Source organism: Dictyostelium discoideum (assembly GCF_000004695.1).
Source record: "Dictyostelium discoideum AX4 chromosome 2 chromosome, whole genome shotgun sequence".
In the NCBI taxonomy this organism is placed as follows: domain Eukaryota; phylum Evosea; class Eumycetozoa; order Dictyosteliales; family Dictyosteliaceae; genus Dictyostelium; species Dictyostelium discoideum.
Window position 1 is genome coordinate 1,774,224 of NC_007088.5, and position 20,732 is coordinate 1,794,955.

The 20,732-nt window shown below is 23.0% G+C and overlaps 9 protein-coding genes and 1 pseudogene across 9 annotated transcripts in view; 6 read left to right on the forward strand and 4 right to left on the reverse strand.

The window, feature by feature from the left end:
- Window positions 1-2,453, forward strand: part of DDB_G0272492 (hypothetical protein) — a gene marked incomplete at both ends in the record, with an annotated part of 4,979 nt that extends 2,526 nt beyond the window's left edge. Inside the window, 2 exons of the mRNA XM_640004.1 lie at window positions 87-2,111; window positions 2,230-2,453. Of these exons, the coding sequence (XP_645096.1) occupies window positions 87-2,111; window positions 2,230-2,453 (2,249 nt within the window). The remainder of the gene's footprint in view (window positions 1-86; window positions 2,112-2,229) is intronic.
- Window positions 2,454-2,938: 485 nt separating this feature from the next.
- Window positions 2,939-4,524, reverse strand: DDB_G0272536 (hypothetical protein; the record flags this gene model as incomplete). The annotated part of the gene is made up of 4 exons (XM_640005.1): window positions 2,939-3,342; window positions 3,392-3,605; window positions 3,686-3,851; window positions 4,064-4,524. 4 exons carry the CDS (start codon window positions 4,522-4,524, stop codon window positions 2,939-2,941), a joined length of 1,245 nt encoding a protein of 414 aa, XP_645097.1.
- A 114-nt stretch (window positions 4,525-4,638) lies between these two features.
- Window positions 4,639-6,399, reverse strand: DDB_G0272538 (hypothetical protein; the record flags this gene model as incomplete). The annotated part of the gene is made up of 1 exon (XM_640006.1): window positions 4,639-6,399. One exon carries the CDS (start codon window positions 6,397-6,399, stop codon window positions 4,639-4,641), a length of 1,761 nt encoding a protein of 586 aa, XP_645098.1.
- A 568-nt stretch (window positions 6,400-6,967) lies between these two features.
- Window positions 6,968-8,098, forward strand: act15 (hypothetical protein; the record flags this gene model as incomplete). The annotated part of the gene is made up of 1 exon (XM_640007.1): window positions 6,968-8,098. One exon carries the CDS (start codon window positions 6,968-6,970, stop codon window positions 8,096-8,098), a length of 1,131 nt encoding a protein of 376 aa, XP_645099.1.
- Window positions 8,099-8,842: 744 nt separating this feature from the next.
- DDB_G0272490 (hypothetical protein) lies at window positions 8,843-9,892 on the forward strand (the record flags this gene model as incomplete). The annotated part of the gene is made up of 1 exon (XM_640008.1): window positions 8,843-9,892. One exon carries the CDS (start codon window positions 8,843-8,845, stop codon window positions 9,890-9,892), a length of 1,050 nt encoding a protein of 349 aa, XP_645100.1.
- A 132-nt stretch (window positions 9,893-10,024) lies between these two features.
- DDB_G0272488 (hypothetical protein) lies at window positions 10,025-10,795 on the forward strand (the record flags this gene model as incomplete). The annotated part of the gene is made up of 1 exon (XM_640009.1): window positions 10,025-10,795. The coding sequence occupies one exon, from the start codon at window positions 10,025-10,027 to the stop codon at window positions 10,793-10,795; it is 771 nt and encodes a 256-aa protein (XP_645101.1).
- Window positions 10,796-11,207: 412 nt separating this feature from the next.
- On the forward strand, window positions 11,208-11,962 carry DDB_G0272526 (annotated as a pseudogene; the record flags this gene model as incomplete).
- Window positions 11,963-12,217: 255 nt separating this feature from the next.
- DDB_G0272540 (hypothetical protein) lies at window positions 12,218-14,029 on the forward strand (the record flags this gene model as incomplete). The annotated part of the gene is made up of 1 exon (XM_640011.1): window positions 12,218-14,029. One exon carries the CDS (start codon window positions 12,218-12,220, stop codon window positions 14,027-14,029), a length of 1,812 nt encoding a protein of 603 aa, XP_645103.1.
- A 304-nt stretch (window positions 14,030-14,333) lies between these two features.
- prkag (CBS domain-containing protein) lies at window positions 14,334-16,339 on the reverse strand (the record flags this gene model as incomplete). The annotated part of the gene is made up of 3 exons (XM_640012.1): window positions 14,334-14,603; window positions 14,749-14,952; window positions 15,080-16,339. 3 exons carry the CDS (start codon window positions 16,337-16,339, stop codon window positions 14,334-14,336), a joined length of 1,734 nt encoding a protein of 577 aa, XP_645104.1.
- A 1,077-nt stretch (window positions 16,340-17,416) lies between these two features.
- Window positions 17,417-20,298, reverse strand: DDB_G0272486 (Arf guanyl-nucleotide exchange factor; the record flags this gene model as incomplete). The annotated part of the gene is made up of 2 exons (XM_640013.1): window positions 17,417-19,265; window positions 19,352-20,298. 2 exons carry the CDS (start codon window positions 20,296-20,298, stop codon window positions 17,417-17,419), a joined length of 2,796 nt encoding a protein of 931 aa, XP_645105.1.
- Between the last annotated feature and the right edge of the window lie 434 nt (window positions 20,299-20,732).

The following is a 20,732-nucleotide window of genomic DNA, read 5'->3' on the forward strand; positions in this document are numbered from 1 at the left end:
AGAAAATAATTATTTTATTTTATTTTGTTTTTTATTTTATTTTATTTTTTAATTATTATTTACTAATAATATTTTTTTTAATTTAGAACTTGATGCTCAAGGTCCAATTTTTAGTTTTATTAAAAAGATTAATGATAAAGTTGATGTTAGTTCAAATTCCGTAATTGTTGGTTGGAATTTTACAATCTCTGATGAAGGTAATGGATTTAGCCATGGTTATATAAAGATAATGGGATCAGTAGATAGTTCAACATATCATTACAACTTTACTATTGATGATATTGTAGAAGGTGATAAGTTTAATGGTATATACCAATTTGTAATTAGTGTTTCAACACCTTGTGTTTCTCAAGAATATTCAATAACCAATGTAGAATTATATGACACTAATAATGTTATTTCAATTTTTGAATTATATACATCAAAAACTTTTTCTGCATATTATTCCAATCCTTTCATTAATTTCTATCAAAGTGGTATTGATATTACCAAAGTATCATTCACTTGTACACCATCAATATTAGATACAACCGATCCGATATTAAAATCATTCACAGTTTCAAAAGATTCAATTGATGTTGGTTCAAATGATAGATCAATAATTTTTAATTTTGAAATTGAAACAAATTCAACAGGTACAGGTTTAAAAATTGATCAACTTCCAATTGTTTATATTCTTTCCAAAAAAATGAAACTACTTGAATGCAAATCAACTTTATTATCAAACAATGTCACAAATTATATTTATAAATGCCAGATTGAATTACCAGTTTCTTTTGGACACCCATATCCAATTTCTTATTCACTCTATGGAATTGTTAATAATGGTGGTAATTTCAATGGTTTTACAACAGAGGATTTGAAACTTAATGGTTTTCCATATTATTCGAATACAACATTTTCTACAGATATACCAGTGGTTATGTCAAATCATGTTATTTATTCAGATATTGGAGGTGACTTATTTTTACGAGGCAGAGGTTTTTCAAATTCAAAAAATGTGGAAATCACCTATAGTCAAGTTGGATTAACATCTCAAAATTTAGTTCCTACAATTATTAGTCATTCTATAATTAAAGTAACTGGTATTAAGCCAACATCAGAATCAATATTGGTTAAAGTTGAAACTGAAAATTATTTTTCCAATTCATATACAGTTTATCCAATATTTTTTAATGAAACAATTCCAGAACCACCAGAGACACCAACTCCAACACAAACACAAACACAAACACAAACACCAACACCAACACAAATACCAACAGCATCACCATTACCTACAAATCCACCACAAGAATGCAAGGGCTCATGCGGAGGCATTAATAAAGGATATTGTTCACCAACTGGATGTATTTGTTATTCACCATGGGTTGGAGAAACATGCTCATCTCAAGTTATTATTGTACCACCACCAAAACCAGATACAGGTTTCCCAACCACACAATTCCCAGATAGTATTAATTCAAACTCTAATAGTAGTGCAAGTGATAGTGGAAACACATCAGAAGAAAATAATAGACCAATTACATTTAATTCACTAATTTCAATTGTATCATTAAGAGAAATCGATTATAAAGGTGAAGTTGTTGTTGAACATAAATTTGAAAAATGGTACTTTACACCAATTACAGAATTAAAAAGTCAATATATTACAACCATTAATAATAATAATACAAATGTTACTGCCACTTTAGAATGGTTTAATAAAAGTACAACCATTCAATTTGCAAATGAGAATTTAGAAATGAATCCATCAACTATTAAATACTCTATAGAAATATCCCAGTATAATTTTAAACAAAATTTAAACAATCTTCAATTAATAATGTTTGCTTCATTTGATGCTTCAGATCCACCAAAAGATATTTGTTCTTCAAAACAATTTGGTAATACATCGACTGGTGATAATTCAAATTATATAAAGATTCAAATTGATAATCATTCACTATATGGTAGATTCATAAAAAGAGCAATAATCGATGATAAAGTTTACTCAATTGAAAATCAATTATTAGATTCTTCTTTAAATTCAATTTCAAATTCATCTTCTGTACAATCATATATTGGTATTACTATACCATTTTATAAGAATTATGTAGTTGTTGATCCTGGTATGTAAAAATAATAATAATAATAATAATAATAATAATAATAAAAATAATAATAATAATAATAATAATAATAATAATACACTTATATTAATTATTTAATTATTTTAAAATATAATAGATTTTAGTGTTTTAGTTGATAGTAATTCAGTAAGTTCTTCTTCTACTAATTCCATGTGTAATTCTTCTTCATCTGGTCTATCAAAATCCCAATTGATCGGAATTATTATTGGTTCATCTTGTTTTGCTATTGCAATTGTCGTTGGTCTTATTTACCTTGCAAGAAAACGTCATGTACAAAAATTATTTCTTGAAAAATATTCAAGCAGAATGAAGAGTAAATAAATAAATAAAGAAATAAACAAATAAACAAATAAACAAATAAACAAATAAACAAATAAACAAATAAACAAATAAACAAATAAAAAAATAAAAAAATAAATAAATAAACAATGTATTATAATTTTAAAAGGCAATTTGTTTTATTATCGGATTTTGTTTCTTTTTTTTTTTTAAAGGTTTAAAATGCACCCCAATGGAGTTTTAATTATTTTTTTAAATATAGAAATTAAAAAATGCAAAAATCTGAGATATATCCTTTGACAAAGATTTTCAAAAAATTTTCTACCAAAAAAAACAAGGAAAAATTAGTCAGTAATCATAACTTCACTTTGTTTTTACCAAATTGGTGGTGAGGCATGTGATAATTTTATATAATTATTGATGTAAGATTTTTTTAAAATTAATTTTTTATATCTTTTTTTGTTTTTAACTCTCATCCTTTTTCGATCTATTTTTTTCTATTAATGATGGTAAATCTTAATATTTAACTAATAGTACAACTGTTTTAATGTTTTTATATTACTATTTTTAAAAAAACTTAATATTTTATCAAATTGATTATTATTATTATTATCAAAAAGATCCCATTTTTCTTTTACTTTTTCTAATTTAATTTCTAAGTACTGTAAAGATTTATTATGTTTTAAAAAATCATAAAGGAATTGAATTTCATCATCAATAAAACGATCTGAACCACATTTTCTTTTAGAGAAATAAAAAATGCTTGAAATAACTAAATGTTTAATATTTGAATTTTCTTTACAATGTTGAAGGAATGTAAATAAAGAATATAATTCACAATGTAATGTTGTAATTGTTGGTAAATTGATTAATGGTGATAATGTAATTGAAGATTGTGTAATATCATTAATTGGATTTCTAGTATACCCTTCTCGATCAAACTTTGTGGTGAGATTCTTTCTTAGGATTAAATGATAAACCCAATGTTGTCAATGTAGTATTTCCAATCAATGGTTCTAAAAAACATGTGTTATCAATTTTAATAATAAATTCATTTCTTAGTGATGCCATAATGACTAATTCTTTTAATTTTGATGCTGAAACGTGACTATTTATTAACAATTGAACAATTAATTCATATCTCCTTTTATGAATCAATGTCTTTGATAGAGATTCACAATCATTATTCAATAACTTTTTAATAAATAAAATGTTTGTTTCTTTATTTTTTCACGTTCAAAATTTGGTAACCTTAAATGTAGAGATTCAACTACTGATGGTGTTGTTGTTGAATATATTGATTCTTTAAAAAATGTTGATGGTGTTTGATTATTTATATACTTTATTTTCTTTATTGATTTACAATTTAGTATGGTTTGAACTTCTTTTGGGTCTATTTCCTTTCCATCACCTTCACTATCAATATAGATACTCTTTGGACTAAGGATATTTAAATGATGCAGAGAATATTTTTCTTGGTATTTGAATAGAGTATATGGACTACTGAATGTTATTTGAAGTTTATTGAATTTATAAAAATCACCATATTGAGAAACCAATGCTATCACTCCAATGTCAACTTTATTTGTAAAGGTAATATGTTTTAAATTATCACCAAAATATATTTTTAAAAATTGACTTTGAGTTCTAACATTCCAACATTAAAATTATTATCATGAAAAAATTTAATTTTTCCAAAAAATTGAGTGTATAGATTTCCAATTTCTTTATATTGAATTAATTTAAGTCTATATTCGCCTACACAATCATTTTGTTGTAAACTTTCTATATTTTCATCGTGATTTGGATTTATAAATAATAATAAACTTTCCATTTCTGGAAAGAATTTTATTGATTGTTGTTTATTTGTTATTATTTGTTGAACATTTTTAAATATAAATTTATTTAATAAACTAACATCTAATATCCTTTCAAATGATTGTTCATATAATAAATATTCGATTAAATCAATAAAAACTAAACTATTTAATTTATTATTATTATTATTATTATTATTATTATTATTATTATTATTATTATTATTATTATTATTATTATTATTATTATTATTATTATTATTATTATTATTTTTATTTATAACATTTTCGTTCATATTTGTGGGTAAATTTTAAAAATAAAAAAAAAAAAAAGAAATTTTTGTGAAAAAAAAAAAAAAAAAAAAAAAAAAATTAGATTATTAATTTTTATTTTTTTATTTTATTTCAACTTATTCCAAAAGTCGAAGTTTTGAAAGGAAACCCAAGATTTCTTCAAAATCATTTAAAATATCCCATTTTTTTTTTACATTATGAATTTCTAATTTAATTTCCAGATATTTTAATGATTTATTTTGTTTTAAAAAGTTTGAAATGAATTGAATTTCTTGACCATTAAAAATAATACTTGAAAATTTATTTGTATAAAAAAGTGGGGGATCATCGGCTACTACTATTAAACGTTTAATATTTGAATTTTCATTACAATGTTGAAGAAATGGTAACAATGAATAAATTTCACAATATAATGATGAGATTGTTGGTATCTTTATTAATGGTGATAATGTTTTAGATGATGATGATTCCTCGATTTCAATAGTTGGTATTTTAATATACTTGGTTTGAATTTCATCAAATTTTCTAAATTTAAAGCCAGATAAACCCAATGTCGTTAATGTTTCATTTCCAATTAATGATTCTAATAAATTTGATGAGTCATCTAAAATAAAATCATCTCGGATTGGACAAAAAATTAATAATTCTTTTAATATTTTATTTTTTGATAAATTACATTCTTTTAAAAGATTACTAACTAATTCTTCCTTTTTCTCTTTTACTAATTCCATTAATAAATTATTATCGTCATTTGATTCATTACAATTTAATAGTTTTTTAATAAAATCAATACCATCATAATTATCATATTCAATTTCATCTTTAAAATTTGGTAATCTTAAATAAAGTGATTTTAAATTTGTTGATGTTTCATTTGTTTTTTTTATTGCATTTTTAAAAAATAAAGATGGAGTTTGATGATAACCAAATTTAATTTCCTCTATTGTTTCACAATTTAATATTTGATTTAAATTTTGAATATGTAATGGAACAGGACCAATTTTTGTTGTTATATAAATACTCTTTGGTTTATATCTATTTAAAAATTCAAATGAATATTCAAAAAGTAAATAATTATCTCTGAAACCATAATCATAATATTCATGAGTTGATGAGCATGGATATATTTCTTGATCCCAAAATAATTTAATTTTGTTAAATTTAAAAAAACCATCACATGTTGGATTCTTACTATATGTATCTGCCAAAACTCTATTAGTGATTATAACATTTTTTAATTTTTTATTATTATTATTATTATTATTATTATTATTATTATTATTATTATTATTATTATTATTATTATTATCATTATCATTAATTAATATTATTAAATGATTCTTTAAAATATCGAATTGATTAAGATTAATACTATTAAATTCACGGTTAAATGTGCAATATAAATTTTCGATTTCTTTGTATTGAATTAATTTATAGTTATATTCGCCTTCATGTTGATGATTTTTTGTAATACTATTATGATGGTTTTTATTTTGTAGAAATGAAAGTGTTTGAATATTTCTTTTTTTTAAAACTGGTTCTACAATTTCATTTTTGGTATTTTGATCATTATGAATGAAAGAAATGAAACTATTGATGTTGGGAAAGAATTTTATTAATTGTTGTTGGTAAGTTATTATTTGTTGAACATATTTAAATATTGATTTATTTATTAAACTAATCTCTAATATTATTTTAAATGGTCTATTATATAATAAATATGGAAGTACATCAATAAAAACTAAACTATTTAATTTAATTGTATTAACATTTTTTAATTTTTTATTATTATTATTATTATTATTATTATTATTATTATTATTATTATTATTATTATTATTATTATTATTATTATTATTATTTTTATTGTTATTCATTTAAAAAAAAAAAAAAAAATAGAAAACTTGAAAAAAAAAAAAAAAAAAAAAAAAAAAAACCAAAATAAAAAAAAAAAAAATAGAAATAAAAAAAAAATAAAAAATAAAAAAAAAAATAAAAAAAATAAAAAAACCAAATAAGGACGAAAGGATTGAAATATAAAAAAGTAAAAAATGAAACTTACCAAAATTTTGAATTGGTTGTCAAAAAAAAAAAAAAAATATTATTTTTTATTTTTTTTTAACTTTCATGCAATCTAGATAAAAAAAATTTTTATTTATTTTTATTTATTTTGAATTAAATAGATTACAAATTAATTAATCCCATCAAATCTTTAAAAAAAAAAATGGTTTAAAAAAACTTGGGTTGGTTAATTATTATTTGAAAATTTTAAAACCCAAATTAAAAAAAAAAAATGGGATTCAAAAATTTTTTTTTTTTTTTTTTTTTTTTTTTTTTTTTTTTTTTTTTTTTTTTTTTTTTTTTTCAGATTGCATAAAAAGATTTTTTTTTTTTTTTTTTTCTTATTTCTTAAAACAAATAAATTAAATTAAATAAAAAATAAAAATGGATGGTGAAGATGTTCAAGCTTTAGTTATTGATAACGGTTCTGGTATGTGTAAAGCCGGTTTTGCTGGTGACGATGCTCCACGTGCTGTTTTCCCATCAATTGTTGGTCGTCCAAGACACACTGGTGTTATGGTTGGTATGGGTCAAAAAGACTCATATGTAGGTGATGAAGCCCAATCAAAGAGAGGTATCTTAACCCTCAAATACCCAATTGAACACGGTATCGTTACCAACTGGGATGATATGGAAAAAATCTGGCATCATACTTTCTACAATGAACTCCGTGTTGCACCAGAAGAACACCCAGTTCTCTTAACCGAAGCTCCATTAAATCCAAAAGCCAACAGAGAAAAAATGACCCAAATTATGTTTGAAACCTTCAACACCCCAGCCATGTACGTTGCCATTCAAGCCGTCTTATCCTTATATGCCTCTGGTCGTACCACCGGTATTGTTATGGATTCAGGTGATGGTGTCTCCCACACTGTACCAATCTATGAAGGTTATGCCTTACCACATGCCATCTTACGTTTAGATTTAGCTGGTCGTGATCTCACCGATTACATGATGAAAATCTTAACTGAACGTGGTTACTCATTCACCACCACTGCCGAAAGAGAAATCGTCAGAGATATCAAAGAGAAATTAGCCTACGTCGCCCTCGACTTTGAAGCTGAAATGCAAACTGCTGCCTCATCATCAGCCCTCGAAAAATCATACGAATTACCAGACGGTCAAGTTATCACCATTGGTAACGAACGTTTCCGTTGTCCAGAAGCCCTCTTCCAACCATCATTCTTAGGTATGGAATCTGCTGGTATCCACGAAACCACATACAACTCCATCATGAAATGTGATGTTGATATCCGTAAAGATTTATACGGTAATGTCGTCTTATCAGGTGGTACAACTATGTTCCCAGGTATTGCTGATCGTATGAACAAAGAATTAACTGCTTTAGCACCATCAACCATGAAAATTAAAATCATTGCTCCACCAGAACGTAAATACTCTGTCTGGATTGGTGGATCTATTTTAGCTTCACTCTCAACTTTCCAACAAATGTGGATCTCAAAAGAAGAATATGATGAATCTGGTCCATCAATTGTCCACAGAAAATGTTTCTAAATCATGATGAAAGTGCTTCACATAAAAATAATAATAATAATATAACAATAATAATATTTAAATGTATAATAAAATTTAATTACTTTTTTTTTAATGGTTGTTGATCTTTATCCGACCTTAAAAAAAAAAAAATAAAACCAATAGCTATTGTTTTTTTTTTTAATTGTTTTTTTATTTTTTATTATTACTTTAATTATCATTTTTTAAATTACAAAAAAAATTAAAAATCCAGATATTAAGGTATTTGCACTAGTGCTTTAACGTTAAAATTTGAAAAAAAAAAAAAATTAATAATTTTACCCTTTATGGGTAAACGATTCTCACATATAATACAATCTCCATGAAAAGGATATCTCCAAATCAACTTCATCCAAATTATTTAGAATTTGAATTTATAATTGTTCTGTTATGAATGATTTAAAATCAAATGACCAACAGTTGAATGATATTACAAATCAAATAAATAATTTTCAATCAAAAATGTAAATAAAAATACGCACATGCATCAAATTATTCAGATCTCAAAAAATAAAAATAAAAAAACATATAACTAAATTAATTAGAATTTGTTTTAAAAAAAATATTTATTTTGAGAAATGAAAAATTCCTTATTTTAATTTTTTTATTTTTTCATTTTTTTTTTTTTAAAAAAATGGTTGTGCCAAAAAAAAAAAAAAAAAACTCTGTGGGTGGACTAAAATAAAAAAACCACCACATTTTTTTTTTTCAGATAAAGAAATAATTATGGACAGTGAAGAACACATAAATAAAAAACTAAAGATAGATGATATCAAAGAAGAAAACAATAATAATAAAAAATTACAAAATTATATTTGTAAAAATATTGTAGAATTATTAATTAATTATTTATTAAAAAGTAAAAAAAAGAGATCAAATTCAAATAATAATAGTTTTGAAAGATTTGAAAAAAAACAATTCATATTATATTTGGATGAAATTATTACTCTTTCTTTAGTATCAAAAAAATGGTTTAAAATAATATCAGATTTTATTTCAAATGGTATAATTGAACAGAAAATAATTGATTATTGGTTCAGTGATGAGGGAGATGATGCAACAACACTACACAGAGGCGAAGATGCAACAACACTACACAGAGGCGAAGATGCAATGAAATCAAATAAATATTATTCATTAATAAAAATAGATGCAACCACAATTGATGATTTTTTCAGTTCTAAATATTATTATATTGAAAACTTTCAAGGAGCTAAATTTAATCCAGTAACAACAACCGATGATGAACCAAAGAAATTCATTAATAATAATAATAAGACCTTTAAAAGGATTAAAAACGATGATGAACCAAATAAATTCATTAATAATAATAATAAGACCTTTAAAAGGATTGAAAACGATGAAATAAAAATATTATTGCAAATAACAGATAGACTTAATGAGAGTGTAAAAGTTGATTTACTTTATCAATCAATCGATGAAGAGTATTTAATACCAATTGAAAAAAATGATAATATTATTGTGGAAAATTTAAAATTGGAAGGAGTTGATACGGAATATTCCTCAACATTATCAAATATTTTTAATTTTCAACCAAAACATATAAAATATAATCCAAATGGTGTTTATTGTCAAGATTCATATTTCCATATGGATTATTTAGAATTATTCAATCCAGATAATTTGGAAATTTCTGCTTCTCCCACTTTGCCACTATCAACCAATAGAACCGAATCTATTAAAATTAATACAACAGATCATGTTGAACCATTTCATTTACATAATTTAGAATCATTTCCAAATTTAAACTCATAATCAATTCCAATGTTACTTCATGATTTGTTCATTTGTGCCAATAAAGAGGATGCAAATGTATCAGAGAATGGATGTAATTATCATAATGATGGATTAACGAAAACTTCAAATATAAAACAAGATTGGGATAAAATGATTTATTCATTAATAAATTGTAAATCATTAAATAATTTAAGTATTTTAAATTTTTGTTCATATGGTTTTGATTGTATTGAAAAAATTAATAATTTGATTACTAATGATGATGATGATGAACCACTCTCAAATGGACTACAAAAATTATTATCTTGTAAAAATTTTCAATATTTAAAATTAATAGGATTTGATTTTATTAAAGATATTAATAAAGTATTTTCATCATTGGTAAACAGTAATAATGGTTCTTCAATTAAAACATTAATATTAGAATGTTCTCTACATAAAAAATCATTTGAATATTGTCATGAACTTTCAAATTGTTTATTATCCAATATTTATAATTTAAATTTAACATATCTAAAAATTAATTTTGTATTTTCAAATGATGAACATGGTTTAAAAATTTTATCATTTATTTTTGATACTTTAATTCAAAAACAACAACAACAACAACAACAACAACAACGACAACAATTAAAAGAAAGAAATGAAGAATATGGAAATATCTTTACATTTAATGATAGTAGATTACATCATATTGAATTCAGTATGTATCTTGAACACTTTGATACTGTTTTTGGTAAAATTAAATCTTTATCAAATGATCAATCAAAAATACCAAATTCATATCCAATTGTAAAAGAAATTCATATGTGCATTTTGATGACAGATAAAAAAGAAAAGGTTTTATTAAAAAAAAGAATACAAGACGAATATTATATGTCAAATTTAAATGATCATAGAACTATAATCAATATTTTGTAAATATCCAAAAAAAAAAAAAAAAAAAAAAAAACCATATCCAATTTTCCAATATTATAATATTTAATAATAAAATTAAAATAACAATTATTTTTTATTATTTTTTTTGTTTGTTTTTTTTATTTTTTTTAATTACTTTAATTATCATTTTTTAAATTACTAATTGACTTTTAACACAAAAAATAAAAAAATTTTTCACATTTTTTTACACCTTAAAAAATTAAAAAAAAAATTAATAAAAATTCAGATATTTATTTTCGAAAACAAATATTAAAATGAAAGTGTGTATTTTTTTTTTTCTATTATTTTTATTGAACATTTAACCATTCTATAAATAAAATGACAAAAAAATCAGAAAAAATAAACAAAGAAAGTAATGTTCAAAAACAATAATTACAAAGGCCCAAATTGATCAAAAAATGATGGATCACAATAGATATTCAGCAGTACATAATGTTTTGGATATGAAAAGTCATAGATTTGAAGAATATTGTGAATTGTTTATGAACAGTGCATTGAAATATATTAATATTGGTAACGTTCTGAATTGTGATGAAACAATATACGCATATTATGGGAGAGATGCTACTAAAGATCATATATTGATAAATAATGATAGTAGACCCCATTCAGTCGGAATTGAAGCATATAGTCTAACAACCAAATTGAATATTAGTAATTGTCCATATGTAATTAGTTATGGTCCAAGAACAATAGAAAACTGTAAATCTCCTTTCAATTCATTAAAAACCCTTTTTGGATAATTTACATTCAAAATATAATTGGGAGGATTCAAGGAATAACTTAATCGTATGTTGCGATAGTGCCTTTGCATTAGTAAATAATAAAGAATGTTTAGATAAATTGAAATGTCGTATTTTATCCTCAACAAGGAAGAGTGGCGTGACTATTCCTCAAGAAATTAAAAGATTCGTCAAACCTTTATTAACCATACATAAAACATTCCTTTTTTATGATGAAAGCACAGGACTATTGTACGAGTATACCAAAAATACCGATGGTCATATCAATTGCATTGCAACAAATCTATATTCAAGATTCAAACCCATATGTGGAAATTAATAATAATCTAAATATAGAACAATTTGCAACTATTGGAAATTTATTTCGTTTTTCAAAAAAAGAATTAGAACTAATTTTTGTTGGTGAAAATTTTTTTTATTTTTTGTGTTAAAAGTCAGCGAAAAAAATTATAAACCCAGATTTTTAAATTAATTTTTATTTACAAAAAAAAAATTTTTTTTGAAAATTGCACCTCTTTATTGAAAAAAAAAAAAAAAATAATTGATATTTTTTTTTTTTTTTTTTTTTATGTTGGTAAAATAAAAAAACCACCTTTTTTCAGATAAAGAAATAACTATGGACAGTGAAGAACACATAAATAAAAAACTAAAGATAGATGATATGAAAGAAGAATACAATATTAATAATAATAATAAAAAATTACAAAATTATATTTGTAAAAATATTGTAGAATTATTAATTAATTATTTATTAAAAAGTAAAAAAAAGAGATCAAATTCAAATAACAATAGTTTTGCAAGATTTGAAAAAAAACAATTCATATTATATTTGGATGAAATTATTACTCTTTCTTTAGTATCAAAAAAATGGTTTAAAATAATATCAGATTTTATTTCAAATGGTATAATTGAACAGAAAATAATTGATTATTGGTTCAGTGATGAGGGTGATGATGTAATAATACTACACAGAGGCGAAGATACAATGAAATCAAATGAATATTCATTAATAAAAATAGATGCAACCACAATTGATGATTTTTTCAGTTCTAAATATTATTATATTGAAAGCTTTAAAGGAACTAAATTTAATCCAGTAAAAACAACTGATGATGAACCAATTAAATTCATTAATAATAATAAAACCTTTAAAAGGATTGAAAACAATGAAATAAAAATATTATTGCAAATAACAGATAAACTTAATGAGAGTGTAAAAGTTGATTTATTTCGTCAATCAATTGATGAAGATTTATTAATACCAATTAAAGAAAATGATAATATTATTGTGGAAAATTTAGAATTGGAAGGAATTAATATGGAATATTCATTATCAAACATTTTTAATTTTCAACCAAAACATATAAAATATGATCCAAATGGTCCTTATTGTCAAGATTCATATTACCATATGGATTATTCACAATTATTCAATCCAAATAATTTGGAAATTTCTACTCCTCCCACTTTGCCACTATCAACCAATAGAACCGAATCTATTAAAATTGATATATCAGATCATGTTGAACCATCTCATTTACATAATTTAGAAGAATCATTTCCAAATTTAAACTCATTATCAATTCCAATGTTACTTCATGATTTATTCATTTGTGCCAATGATAAGATTGCAAATCTATCAGAGAATGGATGTGATTATCATTATGGTGAATTAGAGAAAACTTCAAATATAAAACAAGATTGGGATAAAATGATTTATTCATTAACAAATTGTAAATCATTAAATAATTTAAGTATTTCAAATTTTTGTTCATATGGTTTTGATTGTATTGAAAATAATAATAATAATTTTATTACCAATGATGAACCACTCTCAAATGGACTACAAAAATTATTATCTTGTAAAAATATTCAATATTTAAAATTAATAGGATTTGATTTTATTAAAGATATTAATAAAGTATTTTCATCATTGGTAAACAATTGTAATAATGGTTCTTCAATTAAAACACTAATATTACAATGTGATTGTTCTCACTATAAAAAATCATTTGAATATTGTCATGAAATTTCAAATTGTTTATTATCCAATATTTATAATTTAAATTTAACATATCTAAAAATTAATTTTGTATTTTCTAATGATGAACATGGTTTAAAAATTTTATCATTTATTTTTGATACTTTAATTCAAAAACAACAACAACAACAACGACAACAATTAAAAGAAAGAAATGATGAAAATGAAAACATCTTTACATTTAATGATAGTAGATTAAATCATATTGAATTCAGCTTGCATCTTAAACACTTTGATACCATTTTTGGTAAAATTAAATCTTTATCAAATGATCAATCAAAAATACCAAATTCATATCCAATTGTAAAAGAAATTCATATGTGCATTTCGATGACAGATAAAAAAGAAAAAGTTTTATTAAAAAAAAGAATACAAGACGAATATTATATGTCAAATTTAAATGATCATAGAACTATAATCAATATTTTGTAAATATCCAAAAAAAAAAAAAAAAAAAAAAAAAAAAAGGACATATCAAATTTTCCAATAATAAAATAACAATTGTTTTTTATATATATAAACTACATTAAATCTTTTTTTTTTTTTTTATTATTATTTTTTCTTATAAATATTTCTTTTTTTTTTTTTTTTCTTTCTTTTTTTTTATGTTTTTTTTTTTTTTTTTTTTTTTATCCTTGTTCGTTTTGTAAGTATTTCTAAAAAAAAAAAAAAAAATCTAAATGAAGTCGATTGTGTTTTTTTTTTTATTTTTTCATTTAGATTTAAAATTGTAATATTAATGATTAATAGATTTTACATCATTTAATAGATAATTTAAGATATCACTTAATGATAAAATTCCTTCAACCTTTTTACTAGAATCAATACAAACTAAACGATGAACTCTTTTCTTTATACATCTTTCAATTACATCACCCAATTTATCAAATCTAGTGCAAGTATAAATTTGTTCAGGTCTTTGCCACAGTTTTGTAAATGTTGATAAAACTTGATGAACTGGTAAATTTAAATCTGATGGTGATAATATACCTTGTTTTGACATTAACTAAAATATTATTATTATTATTATTATTATTATTATTATTATTATTATTATTATTATTATTATTATTATTATTATTATTATTTATAATGGTTAATAAAAGATCTTTTATTTTTTTTTTTTTTTTAAAAAAATATATTAAACTCACAGTAACATCACTCTTTGAATAAACATCAACAATTTTTGAAGTTTCACTATCAATAATTGGTACAGCAGATATTTTTTTTTCTGATAATAATTCTAAAACTTCAACCAATGGTGTATGAGTCATAACTGTTACAACGGTAGCAAATGTACCAATTCCTAATGATCCAATAGGTATTGATAATAATTTTTCTGGTAATTGTGGGAACTATTATTATTATTATTGGTATTAAATTATTATTATTATTGTTATTGTTGATACCAATAGGTTAATATATTGATACATACAAATATAGATATTAATATATAAAGAAATATTTATACTAGTATCTTACACTTTTCATCATAAATGCTAAAATTCTTGAATGAGTTAAAATATGTAAAATTGAATTTGTATCTTTTTTATCTACAACTGGTAATCTGTGAATTTTATAACAAAGTAATAATGAAGCTGCATCGTATAGGTTAGTTTCAGGTTCAGTTGAAATCAATGAGGAAGGACGTTCAACAGAGATTTCTCTCCAAAAAGTCTCGATTCTATGTATACCCATATCTTGAAATATATTATTTGATTTTGGTTTTTTATAATAGTAAAGTAAGATATCTATGAAATCCGACACAGTGATCATACCTGTGAAATCATGTTGTTCCGAATTCCAAAGTGGTGCTGATTTAATGCCATTCTCTTCCAATGCATAGAATGCCGATTTCACTGCCAACTTTGTATCCAATACCACAACCTTACCACTAATTGGTATAACATCATAACATGTATGTCCTTTTAAAAAGTTTACAAATACCTGTTTACCCTCTTCAATGTATTTCTCAGTTTCACTATCAATTTTCTTAATACCAGATTTTAAATTTAAATTCTCTAAACCTTCTGATACTGTTGATATTGAACTATGGTTAATATAATTATTATTACTATTACTATTATTATTATTATTTGAAGATAAAGATGATAATGATGGTGTTGTAGTTGTGGATGTGGATGTAGTTGTAGTTGTTGTTGATTTTGATGGTGAAGATGAAATTGTTTGCTTTAATGGGTTTTCATTATTATTATTATTAGTATTAGTACTACTCTTATTGTCAGTTGAAGGTAAACTTGTAATATCTTTAAAGAACATATTATTATTATTTAAAATCTGATTATCACCATTTGGAGGTGATTGTGATTCTTTATTGCCTTTTTCACCATCAACAGCTAATGGATCTACAGTTAATACACCATCTTGACTAGATGATATAAATGAAGGAGATGGTTGTTCTATAGAATTTGGTGGTAATCTAATATCAAATCCATTAGATGTTGATAATATTCTTTCATTATTATTATTACTATTATTCATTGTTGTTGTATTTGTATTTGTTGTTGTTGTTGTATTTGTTGGTGTATTATTATTAGTAGTATTATTATTATATTCACTTAATTCTCCACCACCAACTCCTTCAGATTGTTCTATTGGTAATTGATTTAAAGATGCTTGTCTTAGTTTTTCAGTTTTAATTTTAATTTCTTGGGTTTCTTTTTTCTCTATATTTTCAATTATTGAAGTGAATTCTTCATCTTCATCCCCAGGATACCACATTAAAAAAAAATTTTATTTATTTACTAAGTTAATATTAATTTTAATTTATTTACAAAAAAAAAAAAAAAAAAAAAAGTGTTTTATATTAATTATTTTTTTATGTATATCGTATATATAAATATATTTATAAATTCTATATATTTATCTAATTATTAAAAAAAAAAAAAAAAAAAAAAAAAAAAAGGTTTCTAATATCTAAAAAGGGTGTGAATTATTTTTATTATTATTATTACTAAATTATGTACAAAAGAATGAAAAAAAGATAAGCTTTGTGTGTGAAGAAAACAAAAAAAAAAAAAAAATTAAAAAAAAAAAAAATTGAAATTAAAAAAAAAAAAAAAAAAAAAAAATAAAATAAAATAAAAAAAAAAAAAAAAAAAACAATTAAAATTGATATTTATTTTTTCATTCTTTGAGATTTACTTACTTATTTACTTTATTTTATTTTTTTTAAAAGTTGCCTTTGATAAATTATTAAATAAGTGTTGTTTAAAAAATGATGTGACCATTTTTTTTTTTTATTTTTTGAGACCATTTTTTTTTTTTTTTTTTTTTTTTTTTTTCGCCTAAAATCCAACTTTTTTAAAATTTACCAGGAAAATATTTTTTTAATTTTGGAATTTAACCAGATATCATTGCTAAAATTAACTCTTTGATTTTTCTTGAGATATTTTTTTTTGTTTTTTTTTTTTAATTTGGATTTAAAAAAAAAAGGGATATTTTCCATAAAAAAGAGTAAAAATAAAAATAAAAAAAAAGATAAATAGTTTTTCAAAATAAAGAGAGAGAATAATTTACATTTATTTTTATTTTTTTTTATTTTTTTTTATTCTTTTTTTTTTTTTTTATTTGTTTTATTTTTTTTTGAGAAATATTAATGGTGAAAGAATGATGTGATGTGTATTATTGTTTATTATTTATTTATTATTGTTATTATTATTATTATTATTATTATTATTATTATTATTATTATTATTATTATTATTATTATTATTATTATTATTATTATTATTATTATTATTTAATTATTATTACTATAGCTTTATTTATTTATTATTACTATGGTTTTTTATTTATTTATTTTTTACTGAATTGATGTAAAATTAATCTTATCCAAGAATCCATTTCTCTTTTAGTATCAGTATTTAAAATACAAGTGTTTGTGTTTTTAGATGCTTTAATCATTTTCTCTTGAAGTTTCATAAAGGCATTTAAATTCTTTTCATAGTTTTTGTCGTATTCGGATTTATTATTATTTTGTTCATGTGAAACTGGTGTATTTGAACGAGATGACGATGATGAAGATGATGATGAAGATGAAGTTGTTGATGAAAGTACTGGTGTTGAAGAAGATGATGATGAATTTGCAGGACCAGCTGGTGAATGATTATGTTGTTGATTATTTGATGCTACAGATGTATTTGATGAAGTTAAAGATGATGATGGTACATTATTATTATTGTTATTGTTATTGTTGTTGTTATTGTTATTATTTGGTGAAGAAGGTGGTGTTGAAAATGTAGAAATACTTGATGAGCGAATTAAAGATGAAGAAGAAACAGTTTTAAAATAATTTGGTCTTGGTTGAGTTAATGAATGATTTACAGCAGAGGTATTATTAGAATTACCAGTATTGGTGGTTGTTGTAGTAGTAGTTGTAGTGGTAGTAGTTGTTGTATTTGCATTTGAATTTGTATTATTATTATTATTATTATTATTATTATTATTATTGTTATTATTATTATTATTATTATTATAACTATTTGTACTTGAACCAGATTGTGGTATAGGATGAATTGTATTAAAATTTGGATTATAATGAACTGTATTTTTATTTGGTGGTGGTCTTGATAGGGTTTGAGTACCATTTTTATACATTTTACCTTCACACTCAACTATTTGACCATTCTTTGAACGTAAGAAACCTTTTTTATTTTGATCAAAAGATTGTTGATCGAATAGTGTTGGTGAGGTGGTACTATTGGTTGAACTATTTGTAGAGACAGAGGAAGAGGTTGGAGGTGAAAGATATTCATCATCGAAATAGTTTGTAGTTGAGGAAGTTTCAGAGAGAGTATCGATCGAACTTACGGAATCAGTGTCTAGAATGTCTTGAATGTCCAATTGGGGCTGTTGCTGCTCGCCATAGAATTTCTCGACTGCCGAGTCCCAAAAATAGACTTTCTTCTCCTTCTCCTTGCCAAACAAAGCCAATTGCTGTAGTAACGACTGTGGATTAAACATTTGAGATTTATTCTTTTGAGTTGACTTTATCAAGGATTCCAAAGTGATGGGTGGAGAGGAATGGTTCAACATGAAGCAGTTCTTTCTGCCCTTGATCTCCTTCTTTGAAGTGATGACCGTGTCTGGTCTGAGATAACGCACTGGTGAAGGATCGGTTGGTTTTCTGAAAAAGTATAATGTGCCATCAGAGAGTACACACCACTTTCTACTCCATTTATCGGTTACCTTTCCTTTTACCCTAATATTTAGCCAACCCTTTTTCACAGCGTATGGAAATAGAGTGCTCGAAGGGTTCAATTTAATCTCGTCAACCAGTATTCTATCAAACATATCCTCTAAAAACTCTGATGGTAAATCTTTGCCACTGTTGATTTTCGATAATGATTTAACAAATTTCGCTTTGGTCATCGTTGGTTTTACATTTGCATTGTGTAAATCGGTATTTAATAAAATGATTGCAAATGCTAATGTATACACTGTATCTGGATCCTCTATAAATCCTCCCTCCTTATTATCCTTATGATATTGATTTGCAAATCTTTGTACAACTCTATCAATCTTTTGTGCTTCTCCTGGTAATCTAAATGAATACAATAATTGTCTTAAACTCATATCAAAATCTAAATCTTTAAAATTAAATCTTGAAATTAATGATTCTAATACTAATATACAAAATGGTTCACTAATAAAAAAAAAAAAAAAAAAAATAATAAAAAATTAGTATATATTATTATTATTATTATTATTTAAAAAAAACAAACAACTTACGCATCACCTAAATAATCACCAATTGATTTTTTATCTAATAGTGGACATTCATGTAAAAATTCTGAAACTGAAGGAGGTGTTTTCTCTAATAATTTATGTTGAAAGAAGTATTCAATACCTTTTTTAGGTTTTTCATTAAATAATTGTATACCAGATAAAATAATTGAATCTAAATTTGCTTGTGTTAATGATGTTGTTGTTATATTTGTTGTTGGTGTTGGTGTTGGTATTGGTGTTGGTGTTGGTGTTGTAGTTGTAGTAGTAGTTGTGGTTGTAGCGGCTGGTGTATTATTATTAATATTTATTGTAGTTGTTTTCACTGTTGGTGGTGGAGGTGGTATTCTTGTTGAAAGTGGTATTGTATTTGTATTTATATTTATATTTGTCATTTGCTGTTTATTATTATTATTATTATTATTATTATTATTATTATTATTATTATTATTATTATTATTATTATTATTATTATTATTATTATTATTATTATTATTATTATTATTATTATTAGTTGGTTGTATAATTTCTTCATGTAAAACTTGTGATGAAGCTATTTTATTATATTCTGATAAATGTTCAATTAAAATACTACCACGTTTTAAATCAGAGTTATCAACTTGACTCATTTTACTTTTTAACTCCATCCAACTAGTTGGGTATGATCCGATTGGTGATGTTTCTTCCTCATCCGTTATACCATTATTATTATTGTTGTTGTTGTTGTTAATCGTTGGTAAATCATGTGTATCACTTCTTGGTGTAGTTGTAGTGTTGGTATTGGTATTACTGTCTTCATCATTGTTGTTGTTGTTATTTAAAAACAATTGAGGTTTTTGTGAAATTGGTGGTAAACTCTTATCTGCCCCATTATTACTAATTACTATAGTAATTGGTTCATTTGGTTCAACTTCTTTATTATTATTATCATGAGTTGTTTGTGAATCGCTCATTTTTTATTTTTTTATTTTTTTGTTTTTTTTTTATTTTTTTTATGAAGTAATTTATATGATGATTTATGTGCGTGATTTATTTGTTATGTATAAAATTGATATTGGGGAAAATAAATAAATAAATAAATAAATAATATTATAATAATGTGATATTTTTGTGGTTTATTTTTTAAAGAAAAAAAAAATTTTATTTTTTATTTAAAATATAAATATATTTAGTTTTTTTTTATTTTATTTTTTATTTTTTTTATTTTTTAATTGTGTGTATGTGTGTTTGTGTTTGTGTGATTATATGGCAGTTTATAAAATTTTGATTTTTTAGTTTTGGGGTAAAAAAAAAAAAAAAAAATTTATTGTGTATTACATATATATAAAAAAAAAAAAAAAATAATAAAAAAAAAAAATAAAAAAAAAGAAAGAAATGGAATGTGTGT